General features: G+C 47.7%; 2 protein-coding genes across 5 annotated transcripts in view; one reads left to right on the forward strand and one right to left on the reverse strand.

The window, feature by feature from the left end:
* ITGB4 (integrin subunit beta 4) overlaps positions 1 to 3,422 on the forward strand; it is a 65,374-nt gene extending 61,952 nt beyond the window's left edge. For all 4 annotated transcript variants that reach the window (XM_040438794.1, XM_040438795.1, XM_040438796.1 and 1 more), the window contains 4 exons: positions 140 to 295; positions 413 to 577; positions 1,422 to 1,538; positions 3,063 to 3,422. In XM_040438794.1, the coding sequence (XP_040294728.1) occupies positions 140 to 295; positions 413 to 577; positions 1,422 to 1,538; positions 3,063 to 3,205 (581 nt within the window). In that variant the 3' untranslated portion in view covers positions 3,206 to 3,422. The remainder of the gene's footprint in view (positions 1 to 139; positions 296 to 412; positions 578 to 1,421; positions 1,539 to 3,062) is intronic.
* Positions 3,423 to 3,918: 496 nt separating this feature from the next.
* GALK1 (galactokinase 1) lies at positions 3,919 to 16,730 on the reverse strand. The gene is made up of 8 exons (XM_040438800.1): positions 16,534 to 16,730; positions 13,150 to 13,339; positions 12,704 to 12,823; positions 10,708 to 10,843; positions 8,127 to 8,308; positions 7,612 to 7,762; positions 5,526 to 5,688; positions 3,919 to 4,055 (listed from the first exon to the last, which is right to left on the reverse strand). Exons 1-8 carry the CDS (start codon positions 16,675 to 16,677, stop codon positions 3,984 to 3,986), a joined length of 1,158 nt encoding a protein of 385 aa, XP_040294734.1. The 5' UTR covers positions 16,678 to 16,730; the 3' UTR covers positions 3,919 to 3,983.
* Between the last annotated feature and the right edge of the window lie 448 nt (positions 16,731 to 17,178).

Raw genomic sequence — 17,178 nt, forward strand, 5'->3', positions numbered from 1 at the left:
TGTGTCCCCCAAGCAGCATGCCACTGGGCTATGTACCACTTGGGGAACACATCACCGCTGGCAAAAATGGGGTCTGTCGTTTTGGAATCTGTAATGGGGCTTTAGCCACAGAAGTAAACTTTGCCTTTTTTTTTTGCAGGTTCTCCTTTCACTCTGAGCACCCCAAGTGCACCCGGACCCCTCGTTTTCACTGCTCTGACACCAGACTCTCTACAACTGAGCTGGGTGAGACCAAGAAAACCCAATGGGACAATCCTGGGTTACATGGTCACCTGTGAAATGCTGCATGGTGGAGGTGAGACTGAAGGTGCAACTTCATATCATGGGGGGGGCGTAGGTCATATATTGCTCTTAGTATCATTGAAATGGTCAGAGTAAGAATCTGATACTGATATGAATGTCTTAATCTCAGGAGAGCCGAGGAATATATACGTGGAAGGCGATATGCCCGAGACAACCCTGACAGTGCCCTTCCTAAGCGAGAACCTTCCCTACAAGTTTAAGGTGCAGGCCAAAACCACCCAAGGATTTGGGCCAGAGAGGGAAGGAATAATCACAATTGAGTCACAGGATGGAGGTAAGTGGTGGGGAGGGTGGCATGGATGAGATTTGTAGAACTGCTAAACGCGTTTTCTTAAAGGGGTTGGTCCCATCTGGACATTTATGGAAGAAACACAGGACATGCCATAAATGTCCAAGAGGTGGGACCCACTCCTATCTCAAGAACGGGGGGCCTAGCCACATGCTGCAGTGAATGGAGCGCAGGACGCACAGCCGTGGCTCCCTCCGTCCACTGGTATAGGACCTCTGAAAATGGCCGAGTAAGCGCGCGTGGCGATTTTTGGAGTCTGTACCCATTCTTTTTTTTTTAATGCCACTTGCAGAAAACTGAGCAGCTATATGCAATATTTTGGTGCCAATTGGGCTAAAAGGAGAGGGAGTGTGTCCCTGTAAAAGGCTGACCTTAGATAGGGCAAAATGGTGATTTTGAAATGGAATCGTAAAATGATCCTACTATCGTCAACGGGCTCCGTCAGGCGCCGTTCGTTACATTCATTTCACGGCTCCGATGCTTCCATTATTTTTGTTGTTCTGCTCTGGTGTGAACCCAGCCTTAGACCAGCCAGGGCGGGCAACGCAGATGAACTGCGCGTCCCAACATTGCTTTGTATGGTCCCACCCAGGACTGTTGCATGACTGGAACGCTGACACTCACAGTTAGCGCTATGCCTAAGGTAGTGATCCGGTGCGCTCTCAGGCAGACGGCCATGCTGGTTTTAGTAGATTATAACTAATATCCTTCTGCACAGTTGAGAAATTCAACTAACCTCCCCCCTTTGGTGCCTATAGATTATTAGAAGGTCATGTTTGACAGTGGCGTGTTTATAGCGCGATTCATACTTGATCTGTGTTACTTATAGGAAACTTCTCTCAGTTTGGGACGCAGCAGATCACACGTCGTGAAAACTTTAATCTGCCAACAGAATACAGTCAGACCAGCGTCACCCACTCTGCAACGTCAGAGCCTTTCTTCAGGGGTAAGAACCGTCAGACCAGTTTTCTTTCTTAATGCTGTATATATGGCTGTTAGTAAGTGTTTGTGCACATCTAAACTGTCTGCACTGAAGCTGTATGGCAGTATCTTACGGCTCCTTGTCATGGAGCTGTAGGCACTCTGTGTTATATTTGTAGTACTGCACCTGAAAGTACAGTAATGGTCCATAGATTTCTGTGGTGCTGCAATGCGGTTGTGTGCATTAGGCCTTGAAGGGGATTTTTGTGCATTAAAGGGGTTGTCTGGGCTTTTTCTATTGCTGACCTATCCTCAGGATAGGTCATCAATATCAGATCGGCAGGGGTCAGACACCCGACACCCCCGCTGAGCTGTATGAGGAGACGACACGCGCAGTGCGCATGTGCCGCATCCTTTCTCTTTTCCTGCCGCTGCTGCTATCCCATAGACCAGGGATCAGCAACCTCCGGCAATCCAGGTGTTGTGAAACTACATCTCCCATCATGCACACTTGCTTGGCTGTTCTCTGAACTCCCACAGAAGTGAAAGGAGCATGCTGGGAGTTGTAGTTTCACAACAGCTGGAGTGCCGGAGGTTGCTGATCCCTGCCATAGACAAACAGCAGCAGACAGGGAGACGGCGCGCACACGTACAGCTGATCGAAGGGGGTGCCGATCTGATATTGATGACCTATCCTTTTAAGTCAACTTTTGCTGGTCCACGGTCTGCCATTTTTAAACTTTTTTAATACTCAGAAAACCCCTATTCAAAACGCAGCAGATTCGGTGCAGCAGACATTTCCGCAACTGGAAAGCAGTTCATCTGAATGGGGTTATTTTACTGATGAATGGGTCTGATGAAGAAGTTTCTGTAATCAATCCAGTGCATGAGCATATACCCTTTAGCTGTTCCTATGTGGCAGCACCTCATCCACAGATGCTTTTTAAGAAACAGGCATTTATAACTGTCCCCTTTAACTGTATGGGGGCCGTCGGTCAATGAAATCAGCCAAAATAGGACATGTCATTTTTTTTGAAAGCCATTAAAAAAAAATGGACATGTGAATATGCCCATATACTACCATTGTTCTAGAAAACAAAAACAGCAGGGGGATCCGTGAGGTACTGCATCCTGACCAAAGCTTTGGCCAAAACGCTCTGCAGCTATGTATCCATACTTGGTGAAAAGCCTGTCCAAATGTTTAGTGCTCTTACAGCAGGAAAGAGAGACTCCATCTTAATACCCAAGGATCTGGAATCTGATGACACAAGAATAGATAACCGTTAACGTACGGGGGTCTACATGCTTTCATACGTTATATGCTTTACGCTGGTGTACCCCCCAAATAGTCAGTAAACATCAATCGGTCATATATAGTGACAATGGATTTTCTAGCATCTCGTTCCTTGGAGATAGTTTTCTAGAATCTAGAAAAAAACTGATGGACTTCTAGATTGAACAAAAGTCCATTTTCTTGTTGGATGAGGTGGACATATACTTCACGGTTTACAACAGGTCACTTCCTGACTGCTTATTTTTCTATTAACAGATGGCATGTCTGTCACCTCTCACCGGATGGAAAGCTCCGGCACGGTCACTCAGCAAGTCACCAAAGAGTACGTAACGAGAACAATGTTGTCCGGAGGAGGATCCCTCAGCCGGCAGGTGGACCGCCAGTTCTACGAGGCCTAAGAGATGACCACAGTACACTGGACTATGTAACTGCCCAGGTGCCACATTTCCTTCCCTGGCACTTTATTACTTTGTGCTTCTCTTAGCATCTGGCAAACAAGACAGTACATGAAGGGATGGGGATATGACCGCAATACTGACGTAGGTGCTACACCAGGTACCAGACAAGATAACATGGCTTCACTGTCTGCACCAAGCTTTTAATGCAATGCTTTGAGGGAAAGAAATGTCGCTGACCATGTTATCTCTGCATCCTCGATTCCTCTGTATGCTTCAAACCAAACTTCACTTCAACTTTTTATGCTTTGTAAATAACAGAAAGGGAGAATTTATGTTCGAGAGGGATCTTGCTGAAGATCTTGCAAAGTGCGTCCAAAGGGATTTGTACTGGTGTCTGGCAGTTGGTGATGATATAGGCAGTTAGGAGAAAACATGGTGTAAGTAATAGAAGTTATGTCCTGTAACTATAGCTCTACTGAAAAGTCCTGACATTTCCGGTGACCACCATGAGAAGAGTATGGAAGGGGGTGATGAAACCAAAGCGATAGGCTAGGGAAGAGTTATCAAAACTAGTGCAATGGAAAAGTGGAGAGCTGGGATCTGCCTGACCGCTGTTAGCAACTACTCCGCTATTCCTACCGCCAGGTTTGATAAATCTTCATCCAACTTAAATGCAATATGGCAAAAAAAAAGAGCCTTTAAACCCAAACACATCAGCTGTAAGATAGAAACCGGGTTACTTTATTTCCCAAACGGCAGGGCCTGTTACAATGGAAAGTTATTCTGGCAAGACCCCAGATCCAGCCGAAGGCTTGGTGATGTAGAATGACGGTGATCCTTGGAATTTCTCCTGCAGAAATAAAAAAAAATAATTAATACTTAAGGAGTATTCCCATGTTGTAGAGCGATGGTATATTCCTAGGATATTATGGGACCCCCAAAGATTCTAGAAGGGTCTGCAGCGCTAATTTAGTGTCATGTCATGGTCTTGTGACACTATGTAAGTGAATGTGGCCGGTTGCAGTTCCTTGAATGTAAAACTTGGGAGACTGTCCTAAAATCACTGCTGCAATCCCTTCAGTCTCAGAATCGGTGGGGGTCCTAGAGGTTAGATCCCCCAATGATCCTTGCGAGAATACACCTTTAAAGTGCATCTGTCAGCAGTTTTGTACCCATGACACTGGCTGACCTGTTACATGTGCGCTTGGCAGCTGAAGACATCTGTGTTGGTCCCATGTTCATATGTGCCCGCATTGCTGAGAAACATGATGTTTTATTATATGCAAATGAGCTTCTAGGAGCAACGGAGGCGTTGTCATTACACCTAGAGGCTCTGCTCTCTCTGCAACTGAAAGGTCCTCTCTAATTTGATTGACAGGGCCAGGTGTGATGACGTTTTCACTGCCTGGTCCTATCAAAGCGGAAAGCACACAGCAGCTGCAGAGAGAGCAGAGCCTCTAGGTGTAATGGCAACGCCCCCGTTGCTCCTAGAGGCTCATTTGTATATATTAAAATATCATTTTTCTCAGCAATGCAGGCACATATGCACATGGGACCAACACAGATGCCTTCAGCTGCCAAGTGCACATGTAACAGGTCAGCCAGTGTCATAGGTACAAATCTGCTGACAGATGTCTTATAAAGGCATCAGGTCCGTCTTGTTATATCTGCACACAAGCAAAGAAACTATATGGACGTTATATGAAATCACACCGCTGAGGGTATGACTGTACTAGACATAATATATTTTACCTTGGTTTGTGTGCAGGGTAGCAGTCAAAGGTCAATCCCTTTGAGCCCTTGAATGCCTTTTGGTGAATGATCAACGTGGATTTAGGTCACGGTTTGTAGGTGCAGGCGGTATTTCAATGGCTAAAGCAAACTGCTCTAACCCCTGCAGAACTACAAGGACTGAGAAAGTGAATGAAAGCAATGCAGGTCACACAGGAACGTCTCTCAGACCAGTGAGGAGGTGCTAGAGCGCCCTCCCCGGATGTCCGTGTGCCATATGCTCATTACTGCATCACTCGATATAAAGGATAATTCTGACAGTTGGACCATGCGCTTTCCTTGTGACCACAGCATCATATCTGCATGAAGACAAGGCAGTTCTGCAGGGTTGGGGCCACTGGTGTATATATTAAATATATATATGGCGTCTGAATGTTCGCGCGCTCAGCTTTGTTTACAGACTGCTGCCATCTTTAAAGCTGGTTTAACTTTTGTAATAATAAAAGCATTTTCATAAGTTTCTGAATTATTACTTGGGGGGGAGGAAGGGGGGAGAGAGTCTACACTTCATAATCTTACTGTCAGTCACCTTAATCCGTTCTTTGGTCCGCTCAGCGACTGAAGTCTCCAGTAAAGTAACCGTACAACCTCCAAAACCTCCTCCTGTCATCCGGCTGCCGTAAACACCAGGAACTTCCACCGCTATCGACACCAACTCATCCAGCTCTGGACAGCTGACCTCGTAATCATCCCTACAAAAGGAAAAGGTCCTTGGTCACTGCCATTACTAGACGACGGGAACAGAGACAGCAGCCATATCACAGATAAGAACTCATCTGGGACTTAAAAACAATGATATCATTTTTAAGGGGTTTTCCGGGATTTTAATATTGATGACCTATCCTCAGGATAGGGCATCAATATCAGATTGGTGGGGGTCCGATTCCCAGCACCCCTGCCGATCAGCTGGTTAAAGAGAGCATAGCCTTCCCTTTAAGGTGTAATTACAAGCCGTCCCATTCACTTCTTTGGGACATCTCGTTCCCATTCACGTGTATAGGAACGAGCCGTCCCATTGAAGTGACTGGGACGGCTTGTAATTACACCTGCTCACCTCTGAGATGTCGACGGCGAGCAGGCAAACAATGAAGGAACAAGCATGAGCGTCACCTTTTCCTCAACCGGCTGATTGGCGGGGGTCCTGAGGATAGGTCATCAATATTAAAATCTCGGTAAGCCTATTTAAAGGGGTTGTCTAAGTGTTTTATACTGATGTCCTATCCTCAGGATAGGTCATCAGCAGTGTTAAGCGAACTTGTGTTTTCAAGTTCGGCGTACAAGGTTTGGGTTCGGGTTATCTAAGAATTCCGTTATGGATTCCACTACCATGGACCATAATTTATGGTCTGTGGAAGCGGAATTCTTAGATAACCCGAACCTTGTACACCGAACTTGAAAACACAAGTTCGCTCATCCCTAGTCATCAGTATCTGATCAGCGGGGGTCCGACTCCCAGCACCAGCCGTCGATCAGCTGTTTGAAGAGGCCTCTTCCTAGGCCAGTGAAATCACGTTCATCGGTCACATGGCCTAGATGCAGCTCAGTCCCAATGAAATTAAAGGGGTTGTCCGGGTTCGGACATATCCCCATTTTCACCCAGGCAGCCCTCCTGACTTGAGCAGTGGAGCAGTATACAATGTACAGCGCTGTGCTTGGTGAGCTGAGAGAAGGGCGTGATGCTACTGCAAGCGCTAGTGCTTTCTCAAACAGCTCATCGTGGGGGTGTCGGATGTTGGACCCCCACCAATCAGATACTGATGACCAGTCATCCGTTAAAAAAAAAAATAATCTAAAAAAAAAAAACACCACATCTGGGCAGCGGGGATGCCGAGAGTTGGATCCGATATTGATGGCCTACCCTAAGGGCTCATGCACACGAATGTGTGCCGCGCATTGGGGACCAAATGCATGCGCACCGTCCGTGTGGCGAATGCTGACAGATGCAGACCCATTCAACTTGAATGGGTCTGCGATCCGTCCACACCGCCAAAAAATTGAGCATGTTTTATTTTTTTGCTTTGTGGAGACACAGACCAAAATGCCATGGAAACGCTCCGTAGTGCTTCCATGGCCTTCCACTCCGTGCCTCTGCACTGTATCTTCCGGATTGCGGAGCCATTCAAGTGAATGGGTCCGCATCCGTGAGATGGTGTGCACGTGGCCGGTGCCCGTATATTGCTGACCTGCCGTATATTGTGGACCTGCTACGGTCGTGTTCATAAGGCCTAAGGGAAAGAATCTGGCATCTGCCAAAGTCGCTTCGATCTTTACGCTTCCAACATATCAACATCAAGAACTGACTGTTTACTTGCTGCCCGATATATCCCACCCCTTGGGAGAAGCCGCTGTCACAAGGCAATTCACTTCACCTGTCAGTGATTTTAATGGTACGACTGATCAGCGTATAAGATCTTCTAAAAGAATATATGCAGCCAGGGTCACTGAACAATGTCAGACACAACAGTATATGTCTTCTGCATGGCACTCAGGGTACAGATGGTATCCACAAGGCATCATGCAATGCCTCAAGGATTGTGAGGCTGCAATAATAATAATAATGTATGGACTTAATACAATGACACAAAGGGTGACTGTTCGCCATACCCGAGTCCTACCTCAATGAGTTGTGGCTCTCCACCATCAATTTACCGAACAGTCGGTAATCCCCGTTCGCTAAAGCTTCGGCCGCCTTGGTGGTGCGCTCTATTTCCGAGATGACATGGCGGGCTCGTCTGTAGCACACCTCGCTAAGACAGTCCTTTCTGGCTAAAATAATAAGTGACAGGTTATAATCATCATCATCAAGGTTAGGCCTCATGCACATGAAGGTATGTATTTTGCGGATCGGCAAAACATGGATACCGGGCGTAGGCATGCTGCCATTTTCATTTTACTTTCAACAGAAATATTTTATGTTTGTCCGCAAAACAGACAAGAATAGGCCACGTTTACGCATGGACATACGGATGTGGACAGCACACGGTGTACTATCTGCATTTTTTGCTGCCCCATTAAAATAAATAGTTCTGCATCGGATCCGCAAAAAATGCAGATTGGATGCGGAACAAAAATCCGGTCGTGTGCATGAGGCTTTGGTTTTATATTCCAGGCTTTATATCAAACCACTTACCCTCCAGTTCTTCCATACTGGCATCCCTCAAACTCTCTTTACCAAGAGCCTTTGCTGCCTCCTCACACTGCCTTCTGCGGGTGGGGTACTCGCTGCCCGTTAGTTCATGCCGGACATTAGAATTAGTGATGAGAATGGATAACTTGGGATCAGTCAGGGGAAGCGGTTTTACTTCTAGAGACCTGGAACAATACAAGACCAGTAAGTGATGGTTTTAATGCTCAACATACAATAAAAATGTGCACAGCAAAAAAAAATATGTGCCCCACTGGCTGTCCGCTTTGCTCAGTTCCTTTTTGTTAATGGGATCCCCAGATAAGGAAGTCACGCTGCAAGACCCCCAGCGATCGGCTGTAATGTGCGCAGAGAGCCTAGCACATAAGGTGCAATTTCCCTGCAGCGCCCCCACACGCCAAATGGAGAATTAAACAGTCCCCTCCTAAATATATACCGGTAGGTATTCTAAGGCTGGGTTCACATCACATTTTTCCCAAAAATGTATACATTAAACGGTCCCTCAGACTGATGCCATACAGTGGCATTAGTTCACCATGGAGTTCCATTGTAAAAAAATAAATAAAAAAACTACTTTTTTTTACTGCACTCGCAGGTTACAAAAACTTGTTGTGCTGCGTTTTTGTACATCAAACGGAGGCATAAAACGTGATGTGAACCCACCCTAATACATGGACATGCCGAGTCCTCCGAAACTAGGGAAACTCTTTACAGTGCCTCTTCATTTAGATAATAGATGAGCATCCTGAACAGGGACCCCTCGAATTACACAGCAATGCCATAGAAAAGAGCTACCACTGTCTGCCGCTGCCAGGAGGAAAGAAGCAGCATGCATATAGTGTTCTAAACCCAAACCTATAGTTCTGCCGTGGTAACATGACTAAAGAAGCCAATGCCCTCAGTTCCCCATATGTGAAGCATGGCGACCGTGCCATGGCAGGAAATGGCTGCTGTTATTGAACCCCCTTGGCTAGGTAATTAGTTCTATAGGTTCAGCCCTGTAGGGTCACCCTTTCCAGAATAGGTGGTCTAGGAGGGGCAGAATATGGCATTCTAAGAACAGACTTGAAGGTGTCCGTATTTACTCGCTACCCTGATGGAGCAGATGGACTGGGACACCGAGGACCTTACATACCAGTACCCATACCACTTGTGTACACTGGCACAGGTCCCTTACTGCTGCGGTTCATTCCCTATAGTTGCTTGATCAGATTGTTAAGCCTTGGATTTGTTGGATTTTAATGACCGAGAAGCCAAGCCTTTCAGACTTCCTACATTTCTGCATATAATCCATCTCTTTCCGGTGATATTCAAAGGGATATTCTAATCTCAGACGTTGATGGCATATCGCTAGGATATGCCACCAATATCAGATAGGTACGGTTCCCCATCTCCAAAACGGGCCCCCAATAGTGAAGGGGAGCACACTGTGCAAGCGCGGCAACCTATGGAAGCCGAACGCCAACTTCACTATTTCTGAAACTCCTGTAGTGGCAAATGGGAGAGGAGGCTGTGCATGTGTGGTGCACGCTCCATTCCCTTCTATCGGAGTTTAACCAAATAAACAGAGAAAAGGTACTTTTAATCCATATCCTAATGAGCCTTTAAGTGCACTGAGGGTGGACCCCAACCACTCCTGTATCCTCTGCCATTGCCTCCCTCTCCTTCCTTATTGACAAGGACAGGCTCCTGCATAGTCATCTCGCCAGAACCTGCTAATCAAGAAGGGGGGGAGAAAGGGTGCACAGAGTGGCTTGGGTCCGCCCTCAGTGCACTTAACTGCTCATTTGCACATGGATTAAAAGTACTTTTTGTCAAAATGAAGCCACAGATCACTAAGTGAGAGTTATCATCGCATTCAGCCGAACTAGTCCTACAAGGCATCGGGCCTGGTTTATCAGTGGATTTCCTGGTGGCAGATCCCCTTTAGCTCCGAATGCCTGCTATGAAAACGGGCGAGAAGGATCTGGAAATTTGGTGGATGCAATGATTTATGTGGGCAAGTTTAAGACACAATAGACTAGGGTAAGACTAAAGAAGCCACAAGGACACGGAGGACAGCTTCTCTGAGAAAACAGGAGGCTAGATGACAACCCACCCACTGGCTGCATATTTTTGGTCATCTCGTTTACTTATATCACGTAGATTTAAAGGAACTGTCCAGTTCTACCCAAAAAAAAAAATCGGACAACACTGTGGAACAGCCTAAAATAAAAAACTGAGCAGTATTTACCTAGCAGATGCAGTGCTGCAGCTCTGGTTCCCTCGGCCCGGCTCTGCTTACCCAGCTAAAGGGGAGACATCACGTCAACGTGTGACCACTGCAGCCAATCACTGGCCTCTTTGGTGCATTGCGGAGTCCAGTGATTGGTGCAGCGGTGGTGACCTGGTTCTGATAGGTAAGTGCCGCTCCGTTTTTATTATTTTAAGCCACACCCCAGTGTAGCCTGGTCATTTTATAGACTCAATCGTGGAGGACAGACCGGGATTTAACATGGCCACATTCGTAAACCAAATAGAAAACCCAGATCACTGTGTGAACAAGGTCTGAGATGTTAACACTGACCTGCAGTCAATGAGCAGAGCAGAGCCCTCTTTACCCATTACAGATATGAACTGGTCCATGATCCCGCAGGGCACTCCAGGGAATGTATGTTCAGCTTTTTGACAGGTAAGTGCCTTCTGAACAAGATCGCCGTCATCTGACACGGAGCACACAAGACACAGGTATGAGCATTGCGACTGGCTGAGGTAGAAACGCAGCGATGAAGACCAAAAATATAAAATGTCAAAGTCGTTAATGTAGGGCCTGTTTGCCAGACCTCCATCAGTAAGCGTACTTACCTGCTCCCCACCACTGGGTCCCCATTCGTAAAACTTCCGGTTTTACGGGGGTCACTTGTGCCGCTGCAGCCAATGACAGCAGCACATAGCAGACCCCACGAGCGGGGGACCCCAGTGCATCAGTGGCAGCAGGGATTGGAAGGAGTCGGAATCCAGCAGTCGGCAGGTCCGGTGAGGTGGGGGAGTCTGGCAGAAAGGCCCCCCAAAGCTGGAATTTTCCTTCATTGCCATGTTGTTGTTTTTTTGGTCAAAATGGGAGCAGAATGTTTTTTTAAAACGTCTTTATAGTGGTCATAGTTTATATATTTTTTATATAGAGCTCCAAATCTCCTGCATCGACATAAACTATATGGCTAAGGGCATGTGGACACCTGAACGTCTCAGACATCACCTTCCCTAACTATGGCCATTAATAAGGAGTTACCGCAATTATCTATAATGCCTTTCCGTCCTGCAGCATTAAAGGTCTAGTCCTATATTGGATATTTATGAAGTGCCCAGAGGGGGATCCACATGGGACCTGCACCTCTCCCCAGAATGAGAGTCCCTCCACTATTGACTCGCCTAGTGAAGTAGCTATTGGCTGCCGCAGCCAGGCGGGCAGTGAACAAAGTGGTGGCCATGCATGTGCAGGTCTCTCTCCATTATTTTCTATAGGTGTATCTGTTTTTGAATGTTTCGGTGACCCCTATAGAAGTGAACAGAGAAAGCCATGAACCTGCCCGTCCACTGCTGGAGGCCAGCGGACACCTCACGAGGCAGGAAGGTAGTGAAACGCGATTGCTCTAGAAACCAGGGACAATGGGCTTTACACCGCTTCAGCTGACACTTGGCACTGTGCATGGTGATCCTAGGCTTGTATGCGGCTGCTCAGCAGTGGAAACCCATCTCATGAAGCTCCTGGTGCACAGTGGTGGCGCTAATGTCACCTCCAGAGACAGGATCTCTGTAGTGAGTGATGCAACATGGTCTTCAGGAATTGGCAGCCCTGTTGGGAATACAGCTTCATGTCGTTACTCCTAGGCACTGTCCAGGACAGATCTAGCAGATCAGTAGTTTCAGAAATGGCTTTATGATAAACAAGGCATCCCTATCACAGTGCCACGTTTAAAGGGCATCTGTCAGCAGATTTGCACCTATGACACTGGCTGACCTGTTCCATGTGCTCTTGGCAGCTGAAGGCATCTGTGTTGGTGCCATGTTCATATGTGCCCGCATTGCTGAGAGAAATGAGGTTTTATTATATGCAAATGAGCCTCTAGGAGCAACGGGGGCGTTACCATTACACCTAGAGGCTCAGCTCTCTCTGCGTTTGCTGTGCCCTCTGCACTTTAAATGACAGGGCAAGGCGTCATCACACTTGGCCCTGTCAATCAAAGTGCAGAGGGTGCAGCAGTTGCAGAGAGAGCAGAGTCTTTAGGTGTAATGGCAACTCCCCCGTTGCTCCTAGAGGCTCATTTGCATATATTAAAACATCATTTCTCTCAGCAATGCGGGCACATAAGAACATGGGACCAACACCGATGTCTTCAGCTGCCAAGCGCACATGTAACAGGTCAGCCAGTGTCATAGGGACAAATCTGCTGACAGATGCCCTTTAAAGTCATTCAGGTCCTATGACCCATATCACTACTGCAATGCTTGTCTGAGGAGATTACATGGCTGTGTGCTTGATTGTACTCCTGTTTGCAATGGACTTGGCCGACACGGGCACTTACCTGGGCACAGTTGTTGCAAGAAGGTGTAGGAAGCAACTTCTAGAGATGCAGAGCTAGACAGCCCTCCGCCCAGTGGCACACTGGTGGCAACCACGGCATTAAACCCAGGAACGGGGCCAGCTGAGAACACAAGGGAAAGCTTGTATTATGTCTACAATACAGAAGAGGCGAGGAATCCACTAGATCCACAATCTAAAATAGATCGGTTGCAGCAAACAACCACTAACCTCCATCGGTGCCATAGATACAGGATGGAACAGCAGGACGCACCCGTGACCACTGCTCCATTCAAACTCCTCCAAAAGGAGGGCATGGGGCCGCGGTTCTTGTGAGCGATAGGGGTCCTGGCCGTGGGGCACCCGCTGATCCTGTGTTTATTACTCATCCAATCGCTTTTTGTGGGATTTTCTTATCTCGCACTGATTCTGACACAGTCTCTCACTTACCTCTGTAATGCTGAATAACACCTTTCACATAGTTAGCCCATTTTGGTGCCCCCGGGGTTAGAGGGCTGTTCTCACTCGGGGTCTTAAATTCCACTTTTTTCGGCTCATCAGCCCCCTCGGCAGTAGTAACAATGCAGATCTTTCCATCATCCCGACGGGTCCCTACCATAACCGTGACGAGAGGCAGAGCCTGCACGGAAACACAGGATTATGATTTTTACTGCAGCCCCCCAACCTGCCACATTACACCCTCCATTATTACTACTGTCCAGTATGGTGCCATGTAGAATACCTATGCCTCCACAACTTCCACACAGAGACCACCAGTGCACAACCAACTCTTCATTCATTCTCCGTCTGGAAGGTGGGTCAGGGGTACAGGGAGACCTGCTCTCCACATAGTTGCGGTTCCCACTGCTGTCCCTGTTGATAGCTCGCAAATGCCAGAATGTGAGAATATCCCTTTAAGGCCTCATGCACACGACAGTATGTATTTTGCGGTCCGCAAACCACAGATCGGCAAAAAATACGGATGACGTCCGTGTGCATTCCGTATTTTGCGGAACAGAACAGCTGGCCCTTCATAGAACGGTCCTATCCTTGTCCACAATGCGGACAATATTAGGACATGTTGTGTGCTGTCCACATTTTTTGCGGACCCATTGAAATAAATGGGTCCGCATCCTATCCGCAAAAAAAAAAAAAAGACGGAAAGGACACGGAAACAAAATACGTTTGTGTGCATGTAGCCTTATTAGAAGACCAAGTATCACCGCTAGAAAAACAGTTAACCCTGTGTGACAGAACGGCTCAATATTTATAATAAAAGGCCAATTGAAAATATGATTTTTAGCCAAAAATGAGTAAAATGCAATCATAAACAGAAATTGACTCGAAAGGTGTATATAGCCTGTAAATTCAAATAAGTTTAACATTTTTCTTCAGCAAAAAATATTCGCCCTTCATGGTCTTACAAAATCAATTACCCCACCACCCCCCCCTCCTCCTTTGGTTGGCTGTGTCTGCATGTTAACACTGGGACATTTCTGTGGGATAAAAACAAAATTGCAAATGAAGGCGCACTCCATATCCGCAGCATAATCTGCAACTTTGTGCTTCTTGAACGTTTTCAAAAGACTTAAGAAAGGGATCATGTAAAAGGGTTGATGTAAAAAATGAAAATAAGACATCATATAGGACATGACAATCTCTAACAAAGCTAGAACCAGCCCTGGACCTCACATGGATCCAGAGATCTCCACATTCATTGCTCCAATTGCTCTGCTAGATTACCTTCAGCCTGGCAGCTCAGGGGGCATGTCCTTTCTGCTGCAGCTCTCTCCCTGTAACCACCACAGCTTCTAATAGAACATAAGGCTGGTGGCAGAAGAAGATTTAAACTGAGCACGTGTGACCAGCTCAGCGAGACGGACAGAAAAATAAGGAAAAGAACAAACAGCAGGTGGCGCTATACAGATACAGTTTTTTTTAATAACTCAGGAGCTATAATACATTTTTAAATACATGCAATTACAGAAGTATTCAGATTCAGGTGCTGGTTTGAAAAACGGAGAATACATTTTATGGCACAACCAGTGGCGTATCTATCACGAGGCAAACAAGGCATTTGCCTAGGGCGGCACTTGCCAATGGGGCGGCAAAATGCCTTGTTTGCCCCTTGTCCCATCCGTTTTATACACCGGTATACTCAGATCCGATGGTATATTCTAACCCCCAGGCGTTCCCATGGTGACGGGGACGCTTGCCTGGGGGTTAGAATATACCATCGGATCTGAGTTTTCACGATCTCAGTGAGATCGTGAAAACTCAAATCCGACGGTATATTCTAACCCCAAGGCATTCCCATGGTGACAGGGACGCTTGCCTGGGGGTTAGAATATACAGGGCCACACCGCTCACATCCACAGATCCCCCTCCCCTAAACAGTGCCATCCACAGATCCCCCTCCCCGACGCTCACAGGAGTACATTTATAAACTGTAATCAGTAACTTTAACTTTAATCATCGCTGATCACTTTACTTGGATACCTTACTCTTAGCTCCGGTAACAGCAGGCAGTGCGGGCGGCGCTCACTCACTGACGTGACGCGCCTGCGCCGCCTAGTGGGAGGAGGGGGATCTGTGGATGTCACTGTTTAGGGGAGGGGGATCTGTGGATGGCACTATTTAGAAGAGGGGGATTTGTGGATGTCACTGTTTAGGGGGGGATCTGTGGATGGCACTGTTTAGAAGAGGGGGATCTGTGGATGGCACTGTTTAGAAGAGGGGGATCTGTGGATGGCACTGTTTAGAAGAGGGGGATATGTGGATGGCACTGTTTAGGGGGGGATCTGTGGATGGCACTGTTTAGGGGGGATCTGTGGATGGCACCGTTTAGGGGGGATCTGTGGATGGCACCGTTTAGGGGGGGATCTGTGGATGGCACTGTTTGAGGGGGATCTGTGGATGGCACTGTTTAGAAGAGGGGGATCTGTGGATGGCACTGTTTAGAAGAGGGGGATCTGTGGATGGCACTGTTTAGAAGAGGGGGATCTGTGGATGGCACTGTTTAGGGGGGGATCTGTGGATGGCACTGTTTAGGGGGGGATCTGTGGATGGCACTGTTTAGGGGGGATCTGTGGATGGCACTGTTTGAGGGGGATCTGTGGATGGCACTGTTTAGAAGACGGTGATCTGTGGATGGCACTGTTTAGGGGAGCGGGATCTGTGGATGGCACTGTTTAGGGGAGCGGGATCTGTGGATGGCACTGTTTAGTGGAGGGGGATCTGTGGATGGCACTGTTTAGGGGAGCGGGATCTGTGGATGGCACTGTTTAGGGGAGCGGGATCTGTGGATGGCACTGTTTAGGGGGGATCTGTGGATGGCACTGTTTAGGGGGGGATCTGTGGATGGCACTGTTTAGGGGGGATCTGTGGATGGCACATAGGAAGGGGTGGGGTTTAGAGAGGAAGGGGTTTGGCCTTGACAGGGGTGGGTCAAATTTAGATTAGGGGGGGTGCCCGAGTTTAGTCTCGCCTAGGGCAGCACAAAACCAAGATACACCACTGGGCACAACCCCTTTCAATTGTCATACGTTTGGGCAGATTATCGCTGATAATCTGCCTGTGTAAAGGGGTCTTTAGCAGGAGGGGTGAGGGCCAGCATCAGACCTGCTAGATTTACCATGGATTACGCCATACTGGCAATGAACTCCATACTGGTGAAGCCACTGATCTCTGAAGGGTTTCCAGCACTACGGTAGGGGCAGCTGGGTATCACGTGACTACGTGCCTCCTCACAGGCACAGCAGCAGGACACGGTCATGTGACCGCTCCCTCATCACGTGACCAGGCGCCGCCACACTTCAGCGCTCGCTTTCTCACCATAGGCAGCACGAAGCCTCCGTTATAATCCGTGTGCTCCCCGATCAGATTCACCCTGCCGGGGGCGAACACGGCGATGTCAGGCCCATTCCCCCCGAAGTTCTCCGCGTACACCCGCCGGGCTTCCTCCTCAGGAACTGACATTACTCCGCAGTCCGCAGCAATCAGTGCACTTCCGGGTGTCCGCTGACCACGCCCCTGAGGCACGTGACCTGCCGATACCCGAGGCCAGGGCGCCGGCTTCTTCTCACTCATTATTGGGGCGCAGTGTGGAATAACAGGTTCTTCTTCCAGTAAGAGCAGCGCACACCTGTCCACAGATTGTCTATGTGGTATTACAGCCAATGAAGTGAACGGAGCTGAGTTGCAGTACCACTTACAGCCTGAGGACGGGTGTGGTGCTCTTTTTGGAAGAAAGCAGCCGTGTTTTTCTTATTCCGGACAGCCTCTTTAATTGTGTTAGGTTGTCAGATAGCAAATAAAGTCTAGAAGAAAAAAGACCTTAGTGGCACGCTCACATGGGGAAATAAACGTGGCTGGGAAAACGGTATGTTCTCGCGTATCTGTGTTTTGCAGATACGCAAAACAGCAAACAGTCATGTGCTTGAGCCCTTAGCCCGTTGTGCTCCCATGGCCGTATTGCAG

This window comes from Bufo bufo, chromosome 6 (genome assembly GCF_905171765.1).
Source record: "Bufo bufo chromosome 6, aBufBuf1.1, whole genome shotgun sequence".
Classification (NCBI taxonomy): domain Eukaryota; kingdom Metazoa; phylum Chordata; class Amphibia; order Anura; family Bufonidae; genus Bufo; species Bufo bufo.

What these genes read in the sequence shown, in the direction of transcription:
- GALK1 (XM_040438800.1), bottom strand. Translation starts at nt 16,677, where the DNA reads ATGTCAGTTCCTGAGGAGGAAGCCCGGCGGGTGTACGCGGAGAACTTC. An exon ending in CTTGCAACAACTGTGCCCAG is followed by an intron (nt 10,844 to 12,703) that starts GTAAGTGCCCGT and finishes GCTCCGTGTCAG; the next exon opens with ATGACGGCGATCTTGTTCAG. An exon ending in GAGAGCCACAACTCATTGAG is followed by an intron (nt 5,689 to 7,611) that starts GTAGGACTCGGG and finishes TTCCTTTTGTAG; the next exon opens with GGATGATTACGAGGTCAGCT.